At 36.3% G+C, this 24,399-nt stretch overlaps 1 protein-coding gene and 1 long non-coding RNA gene across 2 annotated transcripts in view; one reads left to right on the forward strand and one right to left on the reverse strand.

The window, feature by feature from the left end:
* LOC309638421 overlaps positions 1–18,153 on the reverse strand; it is a 1,167,492-nt gene extending 1,149,339 nt beyond the window's left edge. Inside the window, exon 1 of the long non-coding RNA XR_014251111.1 lies at positions 16,756–18,153. This is a non-coding gene — a long non-coding RNA (uncharacterized lncRNA). The remainder of the gene's footprint in view (positions 1–16,755) is intronic.
* The window catches only part of KHDRBS2 (KH RNA binding domain containing, signal transduction associated 2), a 754,183-nt gene that overhangs the window by 90,745 nt on the left and 639,039 nt on the right, over positions 1–24,399 (forward strand). The window contains exon 2 of the mRNA XM_082414355.1: positions 14,278–14,405. Coding sequence (XP_082270481.1) covers positions 14,278–14,405 — 128 coding nt within the window. The remainder of the gene's footprint in view (positions 1–14,277; positions 14,406–24,399) is intronic.

Consider the following 24,399-nt stretch of genomic DNA (forward strand, 5'->3'; position numbering starts at 1 on the left):
TGTTGAAAACACTTTTTGCCTTTTCTACTTCCTCCTGTCGAAACTCCAGTATCTTTTACAATAATCTTTGCACGGAATGCTCCTCAGACTATAGAGATGGCATTATGTTTAGCCATTTAAAATAATTAAGTTTTTGTTATTAACGTGTTTATATATATATATATATATATATATATATATATATATATATATATATATATATAAATTTAGATAGTCTAAATTTATAGTATGGCTTACAGAGTCCTTTAATTTGTTTTTATTCACTGATATGTCCCAATCACCTTGAACAACGTCTGTCACATAATAGATAGTCAATGTTTGTTGAATATACAAAATCTTGTTTGAAATGTGGAAGCATAGATAAAAGTTTGACTGTAGCAACTGTGGGATTATTTAATCTTTTTCCATTCTGCTTTGCTTACTTGTATGTTATTCTTTTTCTACTGATAACATACTTATTACATATATAGTATAGATGTTTTATGTATGTGTGGGTAGGTGGATACATAGTTAAATATCATTAGGTGGAAGTTTATAGCCTTGACTTGTTAAATGGTGCATATGCCAACACACTGCCTTGCATGTCTGGATGTGGAGAAGACAGACCAACAGCAGTGTGTCTACATATGAAGTGAGGACAGGAAGTCAGTAGGGAAACAATGCCATCTGTCCATCCATCCATCCATCCATCTCTCTCTATTATGTGTCTGTGTATCAATCATATATCTATTCCTATGTATCTGTGATTGTATTATGTAGCATAACGCTTCTTATCTCATACTTGAATATGGATATATCATACTTGAATATACTTGCATGTATATTTGTATCCTGAAAATATTTTGAAAGGACACTGGAAAGACTGAGTAATGTCTTTCATATAAAGGGATAAAGAGATAAAAGATCAGGGGAGTTGCCACATTTCTATGCTTTTGAGGTACCCACAGATGATGAAGTTGAATTGAGTGGTCAATTATTAGTCAAAGTTGGTATGAGAATCTGAAGAACACAGTTTCTGAAAATTTAAGGGCAAAATTCTTATTCACTGATATTTGGGAAATGGTGTAACTGTATTATAATAGTATTTCCAGCTATAATCAAATGCATGTACTAGTGTGAAGTGTATAATTGGAATAAACACAAGCCCTATACTACTTAGTATGGATTTATTTTTAAGTAAAGTTACTTTCACATATTGCTGGAAAACTACATCTTAAATAACAAATACTTATTGCATGTGCATTTAAGTAACTATGTAGAGTTTTTGACCCAAAGGGTTATTTAAAGATGACTTCTTGGATATCTATAAGAAAAAATATTTCTAAAATCAAGAAGATAGATTACACATCCTTGAAACATTTATGTCTTTAATTTTATGAAAGTGCATAACTTTGAAATGTGTGAACATTGATATTGCTGAACATTGGCTGTCTTTTATAGAAATAGTCTTCTCTCCACTAGCTTAAGGCGTTAAAGCACAAATGACTTTATAATAGTAACTAGTGTTTTAAGGTTATAGGATAAAATGTTTTATTCTTCTAATCCATTTGTCCAAAGCAAAAGTGAAAGTTTGATTCAAAAATTAATTCAGTTTTGTTAAAGGCATGAATTTTTCTACGTGTAGTTCATTGTGTTCTATTATTTATACTAGCTAGATGCCATTTATGTGGTGTCTTAAAGTATATTGGACATTTTAATATGAACTGCACACTTTTGTTCTAAGCATCTTAACATTCACAACCCTTTCTTACAACTTTCAAAATGTCTTTCAACAGTCTGCCACATTTGCCACATTTTAATTATACCTTTTCTGTTCTATTTTTATATAAACTTCTTTCATCTGTTTATGTAAGCTTTAGAAGTTTTATCTCTACTCTAAAATCTATATTTATAAATTCATGTACTTTGTCCTTACTAGATACACTAGAGAGCTTTCTTTTCTTTCTTTTTTTTTTTGAATTTTATTTTATTTATTTTTTATACAGCAGGTTCTTATTAGTTATCCATTTTATACATATTAGTGTATATATGGCAATCCCAATCTCCCAGTTCATCACACCACCACCACCACCCCGCTACTTTCCCCCCTTGGTGTCCATATGTTTGTTCTCTACATCTGTGTCTCTATTTCTGCCCTGCTTTCATGTTTATTAGTCTGAAAGACGGGGCTCAAGAAAGCTCATTTTTAATGCTTAGTGTGATAAATAGTCGAATTGGCTATACATGTCTTACTAGAATAGTAAACTCCTTCTGGACCCATTTTCTTAGAAGCAGTGTTCTCAGAGTAATATTAAGGAACAGTTCCTGTAAATGATTGGACATGTATTGTGTATGATACCAGTTAGAATTCATGCTGATTTGATTGTACCACAGGAAAATACAGGTTTTTAGAAATACTGTTTGATCTATGTTCACAATAGAGTATATAAGTTGTAACTTGATATTATGGTGTATATCTTTATCACATTTGCCTCAAATTGTGATGGCATTTTAGGGAAAACATAAGACTGTTAATTTAGCTTACATATCCAAGGGACCTTGAAATTACCTGTATATGACAAATTCATTTATTATCATCTAATACCTTATTTTTGATTGAAATGTTCATGTTCTGAATCTTTGTTTGGAATTTTTCTCATAAGATTAAAAGCTTAAGTAGGTGCTCTAATTATTGTACAAATTCTTTTGTCATTGTGATTTTTATCCTGCTTGGTAAAATGAAAGAAGACAAAGTAGATTATAGAATGACCAACATGGTTCCATCTTAATTAACCCTGAGCCAGAGGGGCCCTGCTCTGAGCGCTTTGCTCTGTGGAAGCCCCCTGTGGTTCTCCTCTGGCTGTACCTCCCCCTGTGGCAAGGAGCCTCATAGGACCAAATTGTTGTGCCCATGTACAGCTGACGCCGCCACCTCCATTTTCTAGAACATATTCTAGACACACCTGAAACACCCAAATCCCTGCCCATTTGACCCCATACCCACTTCTAGGGCCTATTTAAATATATTTCTTGGGACTATCTTCCTGAGGGCAGACCTCATTGCTAGTGTATGAAAATCTAGCCTGAAGGTTTCCAAGGAATGGCTACATTCAGGGGATGTATGGCTGGAGCTTGGTAGTGTGGGCTGGGTGTCTCTCTTCCCATAGACAGACCACGCCACTGGGTGCATACCCCGAGCCTAAAGAGTGTGTGCAGAGGATGCATGGTGGAGCTTGGTGGTGTGGGCTGAGTGTCCATCTTTCTAAGGACAGACCATACCACAGATGTGCCCACCCCAGACCTAAAGAATTCTAAGATATGGCTCTGTGCAATTTGGTCGGGTGGGATGGATGTCCACACAGATGTGGGCTTCACCTTGTGGTACTGGATAGAGCAGAGAGTAACCTGGCTCTTCCCATGCCATCTGTTCTCGCACAGAACTTGAAGGAGTCTGAGGCATCTAAATTCCATCAGGTCTTTCACCTAAGTGTAAGTCTACTGATTAGGAACTAATGAATACTAATACCAATATTAAGTTGGAAGGCTATTTGTCATTGTAGAAGAATAGAACTTGTTTTATTTAACTCTTTGTTAACTTGGTTTATAACTTTTAAATATTTAGCCTTATGGTATAAGGGCTCCTATTTGCACAATTACTACAGGCTCTGCAAGTGGTAAGAGTTGGTCTAGACAGACGTTCCAAATTTCATTTTATGAAAACAATATTCACTTTTCATTAAAGACTTGAGTTCTTTTTATTTACATAATTATAGATCCTACATGGAGCTTTGAGGTCACTTGGTCCACTCCCCTACCTAGAATGGAAGATCACTTTGTAGAATCCATGACAGATGCTTATTCGATCTCTGTTGTAATATTTTTAGACACAGTCAGCTTAACAACATGCAAAGCATTGTTCCTAATTATTTCATTAATTTAAATTAAAAATAATTTCTAATGTTCAGTCCTGTTCTTTTTCCCCCCAATTTGTTCATATGAAATAGAGCTAAGTGTTGTACTGTCCAGCCTAAACCAGGGAATCAGTGCTCAGGCACCCTTTTCTGTACTAAGACTTTCCTCTGGGGATGAGAATTCATGGATTTTTCTTAGTTGGACTGTGCACACTCTGTATATTTTTATACATGCCATTCATTTTTATATTCATTCAGTGAAGATTTATTGAATATCCATTGCCCAAGGGCATTTTTTCTTTCTTTAGCTCAGAAAAGATTTTCAGAGTGCTGTCATTATTTCACAATAATAATTTCAATTTTACTAGATAAAAATATAGTCTGTGCTCTATAACAAAATGTATTTATTTTTCTAGGGGAGAACTTTTGTTTGGTGACTAAGAAATTTCTGATTCAGTCTTCTTTCTTAAATTTATTTTATTAAAAACGTTACTGATCTGGAAGACTAATGTAGTGATACTCTGTTCTAAAGAATGTGTGGTGGGAAACAAAGATTGTTAAGAGAATGTAAATATCAAAATGTAATTGATGTAGAAAATCCTGAGGCATCTACACGAAAATATTAGAACTGATTAAAAAAATACAGCAAGGTTACAGGACACAAGATTATACACAAATAAATTGTATTTCTGTGTCAGAGATGAATGATCCAAAATGAAATTAAGAAAATAATTCCATTTACAGTAGCATCAAAAAGAATAAATTATTTAGGATTGAGTTTGACAAAAGAAGTCTAAGGAATGTATGAAATTACAAAGCATTCTTGAAAGACATTAAAGGAGACCTAAACATAGGGAAATGCATCCCATGTCTGTGATTTGAAAGACTAAATATTATTAAGATGACAAAATTCCTTGATTGACATACAAATTCTTTGCAATTCCTATCAAAATTCCAGCTGCTTTCTTTCATACACTGGCAAACTAATCCAAAAATTCATATGGGAATCCAAGAGACCTAAATAGCCAAAACAGTCATGGAAAAGATGTACAAATTTGGAAAACTCATACTTCCTGATTTCAAAACTTACTACAAACTGACGTAATCAAGACAGCATAGTATTGGCAATGTGGTATTGACATAAGGATAGACAGATAAATCAATAGAATAGATTTGAAAATGCAGAAATAGATCTTCACACTATAGATTCTTAAGAAGGGTGCCAAGAACATTCAGTGTGGAACAATAGTCCTTTTGATAAGTGGTAGTGGGGCAAGTGGATATCTACATGCAGCAAAATGAAGTTGGACCCCTACCTCACAACATATACAGAAAATTAATTCAACATAGATCACAGACCTAAATGTAAGAACTGAAATTATAAAATTCTATGGGAATAAATCTTTTTGACCATTAGTTAGGCAATCGTTTCTTAGATATGACATAAAAGTTAGGTGACAAAAAAGGAGAAAAATTGCACTACATAAAAATTAAAACTTCTGTGATTCAAATGATACCATCAAGGAAGTGAAAAGAAAACACAGAATAAGAGAAAATATTTTCAAATTACTGTGTGATAAGGGACTTGTATCCAAGAATGTAAGGAAACCTTACAACTCAATATGAAAAGACTATTAATTTAATTAAAAATAGGCAATGGATTAGAGTACACATTTCTCCATAGAATATATGCAAATTACCAGTAATCACATTAAAAGATGTCAACATAGTTCGTTATTAAAAGTGCAAATCAAAATCAGAATGAGATACAACTTCATACACACTACGATGGCTAAAATAAGATAGACAATAACAAGTGTTGGATGTTAATATGATGCAGTAACTTTGGAAAGCAGTTTGGCGATTGTTCAGAATGTTAAGCATATAGAAACTGTATGACTGAGTTAATTCCACCCCTAGGAATCTATTCAAGAAAACTAAAAGCAAATATCCACACAAAAACTGGTACACAAATGCTCAAAACAACACTAGGTATTTTATCAAAAATGTAGAAACAACCTAAATTCCCATCAGCTGATGAATGGGGTAAAAAAAGTAAGATGTATACATACATTAGAATATTATTTGGCTGTAAAAAGGAATGAAGTACTGATACATGCTACAACATGAATGAACCTCAAGAATGATATGCTAAGTGAAACAAGCGAGGCACAACAGGCCGCATGGTGTGTGATTCCATTTGTGTGGAAAGTTCAGAAGAGGCAAGTCCATAGAGATAGAATTCTATAGTTTATCATGACAAGCTATGCCGTTTGTGAGACCTATGGAATCAAGCCTACCTTGAGATGAAATTCAGGCTGAGTAGCAACCAGACACTGGCCCCTTTCTCTTAGGTCCAGGGATGGTTTCATTCCTCAAGGATTTACTGCTTTATTTGCGAGGAGAGGCAGAGGAAGGCAGACTCAAAGAATAAAACTTTTCTCACTGCATCTAAAGAAGAGCAGCCAGAGGCAGGCCTTTGTGTGAATTTGTTCAGCACCACACCATGGTGATCAGAGACCCTTCATAAGATATGGCCAGTCTGTTTTATCAGAGCTGCATGGGGATAACTAAAAAGAGGAATAGGAAAAACAAATGGAAAGTAGAATAGATCCAAGAAGCTAAAAAAAAAACATCATCTTTAACTACTGTAGAAATTTTATTTTCTAATATAGCCCTTGATTATTTGCCCTTGATTCATTATAGGAGTTTCCCTCTTTATTAGTTGGGTAAAGATGACTGGGGTAAAGGGAAAAGGTTGGTAAATTTTTGCTAAAGATTGGAAATCACCACAAACACCAAGCCCATAAATTATATCCTAGCTAATTTCAAAACAATCCAACAAGGTAGGGGTTTATATATATACATATATGTGTGTGTGTGTATATATATATATATATATATATATATATATATATATGTATATATATGTATATACATATATATATTTATATATATGCATATATGGAATCTCGGAATTTCTTCTATATACCAGTGTCATAATTGGGTACCATTTGCATATATTATTCAGCAAGATCAATGCTCCTAAGGAAGATCGGTTCCCAGTTTATTATTTGTGCCATTCATAAATACTGCAAATGTATTTAATAAACTTCTGAATTTGGTTTACATAAGTATGGCTTATTGAAATATATAGGTAAGACATTAGGAATGGTATGAAAAACAATAAAATAAACTATTCACTGTGATACTTGGAATCATAAGCCATTGGATAGTTAGCACTTGAGCACAGAGTGTTACTTCTTCTCCCTCCCAGTGACTTACACACAGTAAGACACTCTCTGTAACATTTGCTAAGTGATGAAAGCATTGGATGAAGAAACTGTGCCCTGGAGCAGATGAATGTGAAGCAGGTCATACTCAGTTCTATTTAAATGCTTTTTTCTGTCGACATGTTAGGAATTTTTAACTCCAGTGAATAATAGCCCACCTTTATTCAATTCAGGAAAATTAAACACAAGGAGTGCCTGATGTAATTAGGCTTTTAAACATCTTGAAAATAAATGAAAACCAATTTAAGCACACCTGGGTGTAGTATTTCTGTAAAATTAGTCAAAATGGTGAATATATTCTGATTTAGATAATTATCACAGTAAAAGTAGGCTCAGAAAAAGTATTTTAATTTGAACCAAACAGTGCAGCTTGAGCAGCTGATTTTAAATGTGTTGTTTTCTTTTTATTAAGATGGTGTATCCCAAGATACCTTTGGCAAGAGTAAAGTCTCTCATTTTTTCCCACAAACATAGGACATACGTTCTACTCATGCTTTAGAAATATAGTTGAATATGAATATAAGAAAATCAGAAGTAAATTATTAATGACTTCAGACTGCTCCCACGTAACATTAGTAATTCACTGGAAAAAAATCAAATATATTGAGTAAAAAAGACCATCTTGAGAGCTTATTTTTCAATATTTTATATGAAAAATTATATGCATTACATGTCAACTCAAAAGTTTCAGCCAACTTTCTAAACTACAACCAAAATTATAGCTAAACAGCAACATATAGTAACAAGATCATGTTTGGTTGTAAAATGCTTAAAATATCACCTAATGTTTACTAAACAATAAGGGTGTAAAAAGTAGTTGTTTTGAATGCTCATCCCATCCTTTAGATGTCAGTCCCTTTTCCCTTAGGCTTTCAAACATGGACATTCAAACATGAGATTAAAACCACTCCAGATTATAAAAATTATTGTATTGCATTTTGTGGGAATAAATATGAATTTTAAAATGTTGTGTTTTGTGGAAATAAATAAGAGTTTTCCCATGTAAGCAATGATCTAAAAATCATTTTATTGACAGTCACATATATTGTATGAAGTTTTTGACTTAAATACCAAGAGACATTTTTTCTAGAGAAACTTATTTGGACAGTCTGATGAGTAGTTCGATTCTGAGTTTATAGTTGATCGTTTATTGTAATGGGTGCTGGGAATAAAAAATAATAATAAATGTGATATGGTCCCTGGCCTCAAGGAGGTCACAGTTTAATGGTGGCAAACAGTTGTAAATAGAACAGTACAAAGTGATTAAAAGTGCTGTATTTAAAAAGTACAAAGTGTTAAGAGAGACCCAGGATGGGATAGTCATGCAAGATGAGTGTTCAAGCTTTTAAAAACAGGAGAGTAGCCCTCCACCAATCAGAGGACACAGGAGGGATCAGGAGTGGCAAACTAACGACTTTGGAAGCATGCAGTCTGCTTAGGGTCTGAGCAAGGATGGAATGCTGTGAGACAACACTAGACTGTGGCCAGAGACGAGAAAGGAATGGCTGATTGATTACTAGTGACAGGAAAAAAATTAAGAATTTAACTTTCAGGCAGCAAGAAGCAGGTACTTGTCAGTGCACTGACACTCATTCAACCAACAAAGAAAATCTGAATGCTCAGTAGAGCCAGGGAATAAACACGACACAAATACCATACTGCTATACAAAAGGGGAATGTGTAAGGCTCAGATCTGTGTTTTAAAAAGCTAGCTGGGATGTGAAAGATAAGTCATGCATGGTCTTCAAGGAAACTAGTTTAAAGTCTGCTGCCACAGGTGGAAGTGGATGGAAAGGGTCTGGAGTAGTGGAGAGCCCCTGAGTGGAGGCTGGGGTTGAGGGGCCCCAGTGGGACCAAGGGGACTCGGTGACTGTTGCCTGCACAGTGAGGAGGGCCAGGCAGCAGCTCATGGGTAATGGCTAAGATCCGTGTTCTTCTTGTTCTAGGGTGACCAGAAAGAATAGGCTTTAGAGTTAAGGTGAATTCAGTTAGAGTTTCAAGTGTCTTGGAAATTTTAGGGTGGAAATGTCAAGTCAGAAGTTTTAGAACTCAGAAAGGTAGTTTGGGCTCAATGTCTGAAAAAGTGAAAAGTGGTTGATGTGGATGGTCGTCAATGCAGATGGTGATTTTTTGTTGATGGCCATTCTGACCTGTGTGAGGTGATACTTCACTGTAGTTTTGATTTACATTTCTCTAATAATTAGTGATGTTGAGCATCTTTTCATGTGTTCTCTTTTTTTTATTTCCTTTAAGTGTAAAGATTGTTTATTTGAGCTTTTTCTTGTTTTTTGAGGTAGGTCTGTATTGCTGTGAACTTCCCTCTTAGTACACCTTTTCTGTATTTCATAGATTTTTGGTATGTCACATTTTCATTTTCATTTGTCTCCAGGTACTTTTTAATTTCTCCTTTGATTTCTTCATTGAGCCAGTAGTTGTACAGTAGCATGTTGTTCAGTCTCCACATATTTGTGATTTTTACAGTTTTCTTCTTGTAGTTGATTTGTACTTTCATAACATTTTCATTGGAAAAGAAGTTTGATCTGATTTCAGTCCTCTTTAATTTATTGAGACTTGTTTTGAGTCCCAGCATATGGTCTATCCTTGAGAAAGTTTCATGTGTCCTTGACAAGAGTGTGTATTCTGCTGTATTTGGATGGAATGTGCTGTACAAATCTATCAAATCCATGGGGTCTAATGTTTCATCTAAGGTCACTCTTTCCTTGTTGACTTTCCGTCTGGATGATCTATCCATTGATGTAAGTGGGGTGTTAAATTTCCTTACTATTATTGTGTTGCTGTCAATTTCTTCCTTTATGTCTGTTAATAATTGTTTATATATTTTGGTGCTCCTTTTTAGGTATATATGTATTTATCATTATTATGTCTTCTTAATGAATTGTCTAGAGTTTTAATTTTGTAAAATGAAGAAGTTATGGAGATCTGTTGCACAATAATGTGAATGTACTTATCACTACTGAGCTATACACTTAAAAATGATTAAAATGATAAATAATGTTATGTAGTTTTTACCATAATAAAGAGAATACCTTCTTACTATACCTTCCATCTGACTTAAACCAATGAGTGAAGTTGTGCAAGGTGCATACAGGCATACCAACATTTAACTCTCTTGTAATCTCCACATAATCCTATGGTGTACTGTGGTGATAGCCACTAAAACTAAGTTAGTGAATGCTAAAATAAATCCTTGAATCTATCTACCTATCTAAATATCTATCTATCTATATCTTAACACATAAACAGTGAAAGAAAAACAAAAATATTAAAATCTTTGTAGTTTAACATTTTTTAACAAAATTAAGCTTTCTTTTATGTATTATGTTTTTCCAATAATATGGAAGCCAAATTTAAATAGAGACTGTATAAACAAGTAACTATATAAAATGACTCAACATCTCTATAAAAAACTGATCAGTTATTGCTGGATGATAATCAGTGCCTTTACATTTTTATGGATACCTATATTGTCTGAACATTCCAAAATGAATATGTATTAATTATGAAGTAAAAAAAGAATTACTTTAAAAATTTACAAAATGCATTATTTTCCATGGTTTTAAAACCAGGCAAGTTTGGTATATACCACTTTGTGACTATACAGTCGAGAAGTGCAATGACTGATCTATTAGTCATATATTAATAGATACATCAGGGAAGACAAGATAATTCCCTGAAAACTATCAGAAGAGCAAAATAAATATAAAAAATTTTAAGGAAAACATAAAGATGGCCAAGAGGCACATGAAAAGATGCTCAACATCATTAGTTACTAGAGAAATGCAAATCAGAACTACAATGGCTTCACACTGGTCAGAATGGCCATCATCAAAATATTCACAAACAATAAATACTGGAGAGGATGTGGAGAAAAGGGAACCCTCTTGCACTGTTGGTGGTAATGTAAATTGATATAGCCAATATGGAGAACAGTATGGAGGTTCCTTAAAAAACTAAAAATAGAACTACCATATGACCCAGCAATCCCACTACTGGGCATATACCCTGAGAAAACTATAATTCAAAAAGACACATGCACCCCAGTGTTCATTGCAGCACTATTTACAATAGGACATGGAAGCAACTTAAATGTCCATCCACAGATGAATGGATAAAGAAGATGTACATATATACAATGGAAAATTACTCAGCCATTAAAAGGAAGAAAATTGGGTCATTTGTAGAGACGTGGATGGACCTAGAGACTGTCATACAGAGTGAAGTAAGTCAGACACAAAAAGACAAGTATTGTATATTAATGTATATATGTGGAATCTAGAAAAATGGCACAGATGAATGTGTTTACAAAGCAGAAATAGAGACACAGACATAAAGAACAAATGTATGGACTCCAAGGGGGGAAAGGGGGATGGGATGCATTGGGGGATTGGGATTGACATATATACACTACTATGTATAAATTAGATAACTAATGAGAATGATGCTGTATAGCATCGAACTCTACTCGATGTTCTGTGGTGACCTAAATGGGAAGGAAATCCAAAAAGGAGGGGATATATGTATGCATATAGCTGATTCACTTCGCTATACAGAAGAAACTAACAAAATATTGTCAAGCAACTATACCCCAATTAAAAGAAAAAAAAAGAAAAGAAGTTTTTAAAGGAAAGTATAGAAATTAACAGAAAAAGCAGTGGAAATGGTATTACGTCCAGCCCCATTTCTTGATAGAAAAGTTGTTGGAATTAATCATCAAGTGATCAAATTTCAAATGTCTAAAAATGCCTAAGTGGTAATTTTGTAGAGAGCAAATAATGTCAGACAAATTTAATTTATTTCTATGACAGAGTGACAAAGATAAACCAATAGGGATTGCATTGAATCTGTACATTGCCTTGGCTATTATAGTCATTTTGACAATATAATAATACCATGTTCTTCCAATCCAAGAACATGGTATATATTTTCATCTGTTTGTGTCGTCTTTTATTTCTTTCATCAGCATCTTATAGCTTTTGGAGTACAGGTCTTTTGTCTCCTTGGGTAGGTTTATTCCTAGGTATTTTTTGTTTTTGATTAGATGGTAAATGGGATTGTTTCTTGAATTTCTCTTTCTGATCTTTCATTGCTAGTGTATAGAAATGCAAAAGATTTCTGTGTATTAATTTTGTATCCTGCAACTTTACCAAATTCATTGATGAGTTCTAGTAGTTTTCTGGCAGCATCTTTAGGATTTTCTATTTATAATATCATGTCATCTGCAAACAGTGACAGTTTCACTTCATCTTTTCCAATTTGGATTCTTTTTATTTCTTTTTCTTCTATTATTTCCATGGCTAGGATTTCCAAGACTATGTCGAATAAAAGTGACAAGAGTGGACATCCTTGTCTTGTTCCTGATCCTAAAAGAACTGCTTTCAGCTTTTCACCATTGAGTATGATGTTAGCTATAGGCTTGTCATATATGGCCTTTATTATGTTGAGGTATGTTCCCTGTATAACTTTCTGGAGAGTTTTTATCATAAATGGGTGTTGAATTTTTTCAAAAGTCTTGTTTGCATCTGTTGAAATGATCATATCATTTTTATTCTTCAGTTTGTTGATGTGGTGTATCACACTGATTGATTTGTGGATATTGAAAAATTCTCACATCCCCAGGATAAATCGCACTTGATCATGGTGTATGATCCTTTTAATGTTTTGTTGGATTCAGATTGCTAATATTCTGTTGATGAATTTTCATGTTCATCAGTAATATTGGCCTATAATTTTCTTTTTTTGTGGTATCTTTGTCTGGTTTTGGTACCAAGGTGATGGACCTTGGGAGTGTTCCTTCCTCTGCAGTTTTTTGGAATACTTTCAGAAGGATGGGTGTTAGCTCTTCTCTCAATATTTCATAGACTTCACCTGTGAAGCCATCTGGTCCTGGACTTTTGTTTGTTGAGAGTTTTTTAATCACGAATTCAATTTCTGTTCATTTTTTCTATTTCTTCCGGATTCAGTCTTGGGAGATTGTACCTTTCTAGGAATTTGTCAATTTCTTCCAGGTTGTTCATTTTATTAGCCTATAGTTGCTTGTAGTAGTCTCTTATGATCCTTTGTATTTCTGTGGCAAATAAATTAATTTTAAAAAGGAAGGAAGGATAAATAGTGTACATTTGCTTTAAAAATATTCAGGACTTCCCTGGTGGTGCAGTGGTTAAGAATCTGCCTGCCAGTGCAGGGGACATGGGTTAGAGCCCTCATCTGGGAAGATCCCACATGCCACAGAGCAACTAAGCCCATGCACCAGAACTACTCAGGCTGCACTCTAGAGCCCACAAGCCACAACTACTGAAGCCCACGCACCTAGAGCCCATGCTCCACAACAAGAGAAGCCTGCGCACCACAAGAGAAGCCCATGCACCACAATGAAGGGTAGCCCCCATTCGCCACAACTAGAGAAAGACCACGCACAGCAATGAAGACCCAGTGCAGACAAAAATTAATAACTAAATAAAAAATATTCATTTTGGGAAGATTCTCATAAGGATAAATTAGTATTTCCTCTTAAACATCTATGTAGGTAATTTCATGTTGATGAATATGAATGATAGCATTTACAGATTTAATCCTTTATGTGACTTTTCTGTGACCCCCCTTTTTAATTGGATTTAAGTTTGTTAGAATATAAAATAGCATACTGTTTATCTCTACTACCCTGTTTTAGATAATGGATGATTTCTATTTTCAATTATTTTTCCTTAGGAACAATTCTGACTAAAAACAAAACATTTAATGTTAAAATATATTTGTTCCATTCATTGCTCCTAGGAAATTTATGTTTGCTTAGATATTTTAAATAATGAAAGGGAATATTCTTTCTCAAATTTTGTTTGAAGATGTTAAAAGTTAATTAAATGCATCCTTTGTTTCACAGAAGACAGTCGTATCTTCAGTCGTTTTTTGGTTTTAGTTGATATAGATCATTGTACAGACAGTACAGTAGCATAGCTTTCAGTCCTTTTATCAAGGTTCTTCAAAATCTTATTTAAGAAGGGGAGTGATAAGAATAGTCAGTGTATTTATGATGACTTCTCATTTCATTTAATGTTTTTCTTGTGAATTTTTTTCAGAAATTGAAAAATTTCAAGGTTCTGATGGAAAAAAAGAAGATGAAGAAAAGAAATATCTTGATGTCATCAGCAACAAAAACATAAAGCTCTCAGAGAGGGTATTGATTCCTGTCAAACAGTATCCAAAGGTACTGCAATATATGCTTTGTTCTCATAGAATTAAGAAAAAATTGATAAAAATAAGATGATGTTTTATTCATTGTCTTTCATGAAATAAATGTAAAGCTTCATTTTATTAATATATACAAATATATGATACTGACATAGAAAAAGGAAAACACTTTGAAAGTACAATAATTTTCAACTGATGGCTGTATTTTTATTCTGTGAATATGGGAAGCATAACTAGATATTTTAATCATTTATTTAACATGTAAATAGTTCAACAGTTTGATTTTTCAAATATGCACACTCAATAATGTTTTGGTTCATGTTAAAATGCATATTCTTATTACAACAGGGAGTAGAATTAATGCTACTGTCAATATACAGCATTAGCCAAACAGCAGAGAATTATTATATTTAGGAAGGTAATATAGTCTTTATTAGACCCTTGGATTGTAATCTCTAGTCTTCTATATTCAGAGTCCATTTATATAATGATTATGATAGTATTTTCTTGAAAATACTTTTTCACTAGACACTTTGTCATCATGTGATATTTTTATCAGCAGAATCATGATTATAAAATATAACATTTCAATAGCATGGTTTCATTACTTATATTCATTAATTCCAATGGTTGAAAGCAGTTTCTTTCTTTTTTTTTTTCAAGTAAATTAACTAAGCAAAAAAAAAAAGGAAACTCAAAGATTTAAGCTGGTAATTAACTTTCTGAAGAGTGTATCTGAAGCAAAGACCATATAATTATCCTAATAATAAAGATTACAGAAATAAATGCTCTAGTTTACCAATTGTCTTCTAATATGATAAAGTTTAGTAAATACAATTAAGTAGAAGGTTGTGTTTATAATTATTTCAAACAGAATAAGCTGTTACAGCACATCAAACCATAAAATTTAACTTTCAGATGAGGTGTTTTGGGCATACACGTTTTGGGTTTTTGTGTTTATTTTGAGCTAGACTTACACTATTGCAAGATAGGTACATTCAATAACACTATTGCAAGATAGGTACATTCAATAGATATATATTTATAATTTAAGTTTTATGAAATTTACTTTGCAATTATGTTTTAAAATATTAAATTGGGCTGTCATAGAAATGTACATGAAAAGTTTTACTTAGTAATGAAATATGGTAGAAATATGATGGGGTATTGTGTCTTTTTTAAGGAACCTGATTAATTAAACCGTTAGAGTCTAGATGGAATACAGGTTCCTTCTTTAAATCATATATTTAAATATTACATAACTTGATACTTTTTCTCAGAAAAATGCTTGTCTATTCTTTGGATATGAGAAAGCTCATGATAGACTCAGTATCTGCTTCTCAATAAAATGCAGCTCTATATCTCTGACCAAGTTGTGTTGGCAGTTCAAGTCCTCATAGCTCTCCAAGTGATGGTGTGAGTGATGTTATGCTGAATATTACCGTAGTAGTTTACACTTGATTCATAATGATGACTACTGAAACAAGAATATTTTATGGTGTCTAATTTTTGTGTGAGATTTAATTTCATAATTGATAGGAAGATTTTTAAACAACAAAACCACCTATTATTCATATTGAAATAAACCATGTCTCACTAGCAAATTATTGTACCCCCTTGAATTTTTAGAATCACAGAATTCTTAAGCTGAGACTAATCTTGGAAATCACAGAATACATAAAACTTCTATTTTACAGATGTGGTAACTAATTATGACTTGCTCATAAAAAATTCACAACTAATTGTGAATTGCTCAAAGAAATAATCTTTGCTCTAGATGGAATGCTTCACGAGGCTGCTGTTATTTTAAATTCTTCATTTTTTGTGAACCATTACATTTTTAACTTGACTAAAAATGCTCACATTTTGCATGACTTTTTCATGTAAAGTGTGGAAGAAAGTTAAAACCGATAGCTCCTAATGATTAATAGTTTTATGGAGTATTATCAAATAACAATTTATGCCTTATAAAATGTACCATTTTTATGAATATAGTGAATATAATGCCAAATTGCTTTATTTATTATGGTGATGTGCATTTCATACATCTAATTATCACACATAGAGAACCCTTAGAGCCCTTTTACAGAAAAAGAATACTGAGAAACACAATCATCTATCAAGTTGACCTACATTTATTTTTGCTTGTTTTTATACTATAACAATAAAATTAAAATCAACGTTTTGAAAACAATATTTAATTTCAAAAGTGTTTCTCTCCTGCTGACTGAATATCTGTGGTGTTAAGACTACAATCTCTAACCTTGAGCCGTATTTGCTGTGCATTTGTGAGCTGTAACACGTGTAGTGTGGTATGATCCTGTGAACTGTTGAGCAGGACACAACAGTATGGGTTCAAGGTTTACTCTTTTTTTTTTTTTTTTTTTTTTTTTTTTTAACATCTTTATTGAAGTATAATTGCCTTACAATGGTGTGTTAGCTTCTGCTTTATAACAAAGTGAATCAGTTATACATATACAATATGTTCCCATTTCTCTTCCCTCTTGCATCTCCCTCCCTCCCACCCTTCCCATCCCATCCCTCTAGGTGGTCACAAAGCACCGAGCTGATCTCCCTGTGCTATGCGGCTGCTTCCCACTAGTTATCTATTTTACATTTGGTAGTGTATATATGTCCATGACACTCTCTTACCCTGTCACATCTCACCCCACCCCCTCCCCATATCCTCAAGTCCATTCTCTAGTAGGTCTGTGTCTCTATTCCCGTCTTGCCACTAGGTTCTTCATGGCCTTTTTTTTTTTTTCCCTTAGATTCCGTATATATGTGTTAGCATACTGTATTTGTTTTTCTCTTTCTGACTTACTTCACTCTGTATGACAGACTCTAACTCCATCCACCTCATTACAAATACCTCCATTTCATTTCTTTTTATGGCTGAGTAATATTCCATTGTATATATGTGCCACATCTTCTTTATCCATTCATCTGTCGATGGACATTTAGATTGCTTCCATGTCCTGGCTATTGTAAATAGAGCTGCAGTGAACATTTTGGTACATGACTCTTTTTGACCTATGGTTTTCTCAGGGTATATGCCCAGTAGTGGGATTGCTGGGTCGTATGGTAGTTCTATTTGTAGTTTTTTAAGGAACCTCCATACTGTTCTCCATAGTGGCTGTATCAATTTACATTCCCACCAACAGTGCAAGAGTGTTCCCTTTCCTCCACACCCTCTCCAGCATTTATTGTTTCTAGATTTTTTGATGATGGCCATTCTGACCGGTGTGAGATGATATCTCATTGTAGTTTTGATTTGCATTTCTCTAATGATTAATGATGTTGAGCATTCTTTCATGTGTCTGTAGGCCATCTGTATATCTTCTTTGGAGAAATGTCTATTTAGGTCTTCGGCCCATTTTTGGATTGGGTTGTTCGTTTTTTTGTTATTGAGCTGCATGAGCTGCTTGTAAATCTTGGAGATTAATCCTTTGTCAGTTGCTTCATTTGCAAATATTTTCTCCCATTCTGATGGTTGTCTTTTGGTCTTGTTTATGGTTTCCTTTGCTGTGCAAAAGCTTTTAAGTTTCATTAGGTCCCATTTGTTTATTTGTGTTCTTATTTCCATTTCTCTGGGAGCTGGGTCAAAAAGAATCTTGCTGTGATGTATGTCATAGAGTGTTCTGCCTATGTTTTCCTCTAAGAGTTTGATAGTGTCTGCCCTTACACTTAGGTCTTTAATCCATTTTGAGTTTATTTTTGTGCATGGTGTCAGGGAGTGTTCTATTTTCATACTTTTACATGTACCTGTCCAATTTTCCCAGCACCACTTATTGAAGAGGCTGTCTTTTCTCCACTGTATATGCTTGCCTCCTTTATCAAAAATAAGGTGTCCATATGTGTGTGGGTTTATCTCTGGGCTTTCTATCCTGTTCCATTGATCTATATTTCTGTTTTTGTGCCAGTACCAAACTGTCTTGATTACTGAAGCTTTGTAATATAGTCTGAAGTCAGGGATCCTGATTCTTCCAGCTCCGTTTTTCTTTCTCATGATTGCTTTGGCTATTCGGGGTCTTTTGTGTTTCCATACAAATTGTGAAATTTTTTGTTCTAGTTCTGTGAAAAATGCCAGTGGTAGTTTGATAGGGATTGCATTGAATCTGTAGATTGCTTTGGGTAGTAGAGTCATTTTCACAATGTTGATTCTTCCAATCCAGGAACATGGTATATCTCTCCATCTATTTGTATCATCTTTAATTTCTTTCATCAGTGTCTTATAATTTTCTGCATACAGGTCTTTTGTCTCCTTAGGTAGGTTTATTCCTAGATATTTTATTCTTTTTGTTGCAATGGTAAATGGGAGTGTTTTCTTAATTTCACTTTCAGATTTTTCGTCATTAGTGTATAGAAATGCAAGAGATTTCTGTGCATTAATTTTGTATCCTGCTACTTTACCAAATTCATTGATTAGCTGTAGGAGTTTTCTGGTAGCATCTTTAGGATTCTCTATGTATAGTATCATGTCATCTGCAAATAGTGACAGCTTTACTTCTTCTTTTCCGATTTGGATTCCTTTTATTTCTTTGTCTTCTCTGATTGCTGTGGCTAACACTTCCAAAACTATGTTGAATAATAGTGGTGAGAGTGGGCAACCTTGTCTTGTTCCTGATCTTAGTGGAAATAGTTTCAGTTTTTCACCATTGAGGACAATGTTGGCTGTGGGTTTGTCATATATGGCCTTTATTATGTTGAGGAAAGTTCCCTCTATGCCTACTTTCTGCAGGGCTTTTATCATAAATGGGTGTTGAATTTTGTCGAAAGCTTTCTCTGCATCTATTGAGATGATCATATGGTTTTTCTCCTTCAGTTTGTTAATATGATGTATCACATTGATTGATTTGCGTATATTGAAGAATCCTTGCATTCCTGGGATAAACCCCACTTGATCATGGTGTATGATCCTTTTAATGTGCTGTTGGATTCTGTTTGCTAGTATTTTGTTGAGGATTTTTGCATCTATGTTCATCAGTGATATTGGCCTGTAGTTTTCTTTCTTTGTGACATCTTTGTCTGGTTTTGGTATCAGGGTGATGGTGGCCTCGTAGAATGAGTTTGGGAGTGTTCCTCCCTCTGCAATATTTTGGAAGAGTTTGAGAAGGATAGGTGTTAGGTCTTCTCTAAATGTTTGATAGAATTCGCCTGTGAAGCCATCTGGTCCTGGGCTTTTGTTTGTTGGAAGATTTTTAATCACAGTTTCAATTTCAGTGCTTGTGATTGGTCTGTTCATAGTTTCTATTTCTTCCTGGTTCAGTCTCGGCAGGTTGTGCATTTCTAAGAATCTGTCCATTTCTTCCAGGTTGTCCATTTTATTGGCATAGAGTTGCTTGTAGTAATCTCTCATGATCTTTTGTATTTCTGCAGTGTCAGTGGTTACTTCTCCTTTTTCATTTCTAATTCTATTGATCTGAGTCTTTTCCCTTTTTCTCTTGATGAGTCTGGCTAATGGTTTATCAATTTTGTTTATCTTCTCAAAGAACCAGCTTTTAGTTTCATTGATTTTTGCTATTGTTTCCTTCATTTCTTTTTCATTTATTTCTGACCTGATCTTTATAATTTCTTTCCTTCTGCTGGCTTTGGGGTTTTTTTGTTCTTCTTTCTCTAATTGCTTTAGGTGCAAGGTTAGGTTGTTTATTCGAGATGTTTCCTGTTTCTTGAGGTAGGCTTGTATTGCTATAAACTTCCCTCTTAGCACTGCTTTTGCTGCGTCCCATAGGTTTTGGGTCGTCGTATCTCCATTGTCATTTGTTTCTAGGTATTTTTTGATTTCCCCTTTGATTTCTTCAGTGATCACTTCGTTATTAAGTAATGTATTGTGTAGCCTCCATGTGTTTGTATTTTTTACAGATCTTTTCCTGTAATTGATATCTAGTCTCATAGCGTTGTGGTCGGAAAAGATACTTGATATGATTTCAATTTTCTTAAATTTACCAAGGCTTGATTTGTGACCCAAGATATGATCTATCCTGGAGAATGTTCCATGAGCACTTGAGAAAAATGTGTATTCTGTTGTTTTTGGATGGAATGTCCTATAAATATCAATTAAGTCCATCTTGTTTAATGTATCATTTAAAGCTTGTGTTTCCTTATTTATTTTCATTTTGGATGATCTGTCCATTGGTGAGAGTGGGGTGTTAAAGTCCCCTACTATGATTGTGTTGCTGTCGATTTCCTCTTTTATGGCTGTTAGTATTTGCCTTATGTATTGAGGTGCTCCTATGTTGGGTGCATAAATATTTACAATTGTTATACCTTCCTCTTGTATCGATCCCTTGATCATTATATAGTGTCCTTCTTTGTCTCTTGTAATAGTCTTTATTTTAAAGTCTATTTTGTCTGATATGAGAATTGCTACTCCAGCTTTCTTTTGATTTCCATTTGCATGGAATATCTTTTTCCATCCCCTCACTTTCAGTCTATATGTGTCTCTAGGTCTGAAGTGGGTCTCTTGTAGACAGCATATATATGGGTCTTGTTTTTGTATCCATTCAGCCAGCCTGTGTCTTTTGGTGGGAGCATTTAATCCATTTACATTCAAGGTAATTATCGATATGTATGTTCCTAGTCCCATTTTCTTAAATGTTTTGGGTTTGTTATTGTAGGTGTTTTCCTTCTCTTGTGTTTCTTGCCTAGAGAAGTTCCTTTAGCATTTGTTGTAAAGCTGGTTTGGTGGTGCTGAACTCTCTCAGCTTTTGCTTGTCTGTAAAGGTTTTAATTTCTCCATCGAATCTGAATGAGATCCTTGCTGGGTAGTGTAATCTTGGTAGCAGGTTTTTCTCCTTCATCACTTTAAGTATATCCTGCCACTCCCTTCTGGCTTGCAGAGTTTCTGCTGAAAGATCAGATGTTAACCTTATGGGGATTCCCTTGTGTGTTATTTGTTTTTTTTCCCTTGCTGCCTTTAATATGTTTTCCTTATATTTAATTTTTGACAGTTTGATTAATATGTGTCTTGGTGTGTTTCTCCTTGGGTTTATCCTGTATGGGACTCTCTGTGCTTCCAGGACTTGATTAAGTATTTCCTTTCCCATATTAGGGAAGTTTTCAACTATAATCTCTTCAAATATCTTCTCAGTCCCTTTCTTTTTCTCTTCTTCTTCTGGGACCCCTATAATTCGAATGTTGGCGCGTTTAATGTTGTCCCAGAGGTCTCTGAAACTGTCCTCAGTTCTTTTCATTCTTTTTTCTTTATCCTGCTCTGCAGTAGTTATTTCCACCATTTTATCTTCCAGGTCACTTATCCTTTCTTCTGCCTCAGTTATTCTGCTATTGATCCCATCTAGAGTATTTTTAATTTCATTTATTGTGGTTTTCATCATTGCTTGGTTCCTCTTTAGTTCTTCTGCGTCCTTGTTAAATGTTTCTTGCATTTTGTCTATTCTATTTCCAAGATTTTGGATCATCCTTACTATCATTATTCTGAATTCTTTTTCAGGTAGACTACCTATTTCCTCTTCATTTGTTAAGTCTGGTATGTTCTGACCCTGCTCCTTCATCTGCTGTGTGTTTTTCTGTCGTCTCATTTTGCTTATCTTACTGTGTTTGGGGTCTCCTTTTCACAGGCTTCAGGTTCGTAGTTCCTGTTGTTTTTGGTATCTGTCCCCAGTGGCTAAGGTTGGTTCAGTGGGTTGTGTAGGCTTCCTGGTGGAGGGAACTAGTGCCTGAGCTCTGGTGGATGAGGTTGGATCTTGTCTTTCTGGTGGGCACGTCCACGTCTGGTGGTGTATTTTGGGGTGTCTGTGGCCTTATTATGATTTTAGGCAGCCTCTCTGCTAATGGATGGGGCTGTGTTCCTGTCTTGCTAGTTGTTTGGCATAGGGTGTCCAGCACTGTAGCTTGCTGGTCGTTGAGTGAAGCTGGGTCTTGATGTTGAGATGGAGATCTCTGAGAGATTTTTGCCGTTTGGTATTACGTGAAGCTGGGAGGTCTCTTGTGGACCAGTGTCCTGAAGTTGGCTCTCTCACCTCAGAGGCACGGCCCTGATGCCTGGCTGGAGCACCAAGAGCCTTTCGTCCACACGGCTCAGAGTAAAAGGGAGAAAAAATAGAAAGAAAGAAAGAAAGAAAGAAAGAGGCTATAATATAGTGAAGTAAAATAAAGCTATTGTAAAGCAAAGCTATACAGACAAAATCGCACCCAGAAGCATATACATATACACTCACAAATAAAGGAAAAGGGGAAAAATTAATATATCCTGCTCCCAAAGTCCACCTCCTGAATTTGGGATGATTCGTTGTCTATTCAGGTATTCACCAGATGCAGGCACATCAAGTTGTTTGTGGAGTTTTAATCTGCTGCTTCTAAGGCTGCTGGGAGAAATTTCCCCTTATCTTCCCTGTTCGCACAGTTCCTGGGGTTCAGCTTTGGATTTGGACCCGCCTCTGCGTGTAGGTCGCCTGAGGGCGTCTATTCCCCGCACAGACAGGACGGGGTTAAAGGAGCAGCTGCTTCGGGGGCTCTGGCTCACTCAGGCCGCGGGGAGGGAGGTGTACAGAGGAGGCGGGGTGAGCCTGCGGCGGCCGAGGCCGGCGTGACGTTGCACCAGCCTGAGGTGGGCAGTGCGTTCTCCCGGGGAACTTGTCCCCGGATCACGGGACCCTGGCAGTGGCGGGCTGCACAGGCTCCCGGGAGGGGCGATGTGGAGAGTGACCTGTGCTCACACACAGGCTTTTTGGAGGCGGCAGCAGCAGCCCCAGCGTCTCACGCCCGTCTCTGGGGTCCGTGCTGATCGCCGCGGCTCGCGCCTTTCTCTGGAGTTCGTTTAGGCGGCACTCTGAATCCCCTCTCCTTGCGCGCCGCGAAACAAAGAGGCAAGAAAAAGTCTCTTGCCTCTTCGGCAGCTGCAGACTTTTTCCCGGACTCCCTACCAGCCAGCTGTGGTGCGCTAACCCCTTCAGGCTGTGTTCACGCCGCCAGCCCCAGTCCTCTCCCTGCGATCCAACCGAAACCGAAACCCGAGCCTCAGCTCCCAGCCCCGCCCGCCGAGCAGCCAAGCCTCTCGGGCTGGTGAGTGCTGCTCGGCGCTGAGCCTCTGTGCGGGAATCTCTCCGTTTTTCCCTCTGCGCCCCTGTTGCTGTGGGATCCGCGCTGGTAGCTGCGGCTCGCGCCCGTCTCTGAAGTTCGTTTAGGCAGCGCTCTGAATCCCCTCTCCTCGCGCACCAGGAAACAAAGAGGGAAGAAAAAGTCTCTTGCCTCTTCGGCAGCTGCAGACTTTTTCCCGGACTCCCTCCCAGCCAGCTGTGGTGCACTAACCCCTTCAGGCTGTGTTCACGCCGCCAACCCCAGTCCTCTCCCTGCGATCCGACCGAAGCCCGAGCCTCAGCTCCCAGCCCCGCCCGCCCCGGCGGGTGAGCAGACAAGCCTCTCGGGCTGGAGAGTGCTGCTCGGCGCCGAGCCTCCGTGCGGGAACCTCTCCGCTTTGCCCTCCGCACCCCTGTGGCTGCGCTCTCCTCCGTGGCTCCGAAGCTTCCCCCCTCTGCCACCCGCAGTCTCCGCCCTCGAAGGGGCTTCCTAGTGCGTGGAAATCTTTCCTCCTTCACGGCTCCCTCCCACTAGTGCAGGTGCCGTCCCTATTCTTTTGTCTCTGTTATTTCTTTTTTCTTTTGCCCTACCCAAGTACGGGGGGAGTTTCTTGCCTTTTTGGAGGTCGGACGTTTTCTGCCAGCGTTCAGTGGGTGTTCTGTAGGAGCAGTTCCACGTGTAGATGTATTTCTACTGTATCTGTGGGATGGAAGGTGATCTCCGCGTCTTACTCTTCCGCCATCTTCCCGAGGACCTCCTACTCTTTTAAAATAAAAAGTGATGCACCCTTCAGGGGTCCATTGGGGAAAGGCCTGCCTCCCACGTGTTCTCCCATGGCTGTCCCTGCCCTTGATGCCTGCTGTGTGGACTGACAGTCCATGTGGTGATGACATCATCCTCTCCAACAAGGAGTAATACAGAATTATGGGAATTCTTGAGGAAATGACCTCATCCCGATTTTATTACTTGACTTT

Source organism: Balaenoptera physalus (assembly GCF_965194825.1).
Source record: "Balaenoptera physalus genome assembly, chromosome: 11".
Lineage (NCBI taxonomy): Eukaryota > Metazoa > Chordata > Mammalia > Artiodactyla > Balaenopteridae > Balaenoptera > Balaenoptera physalus.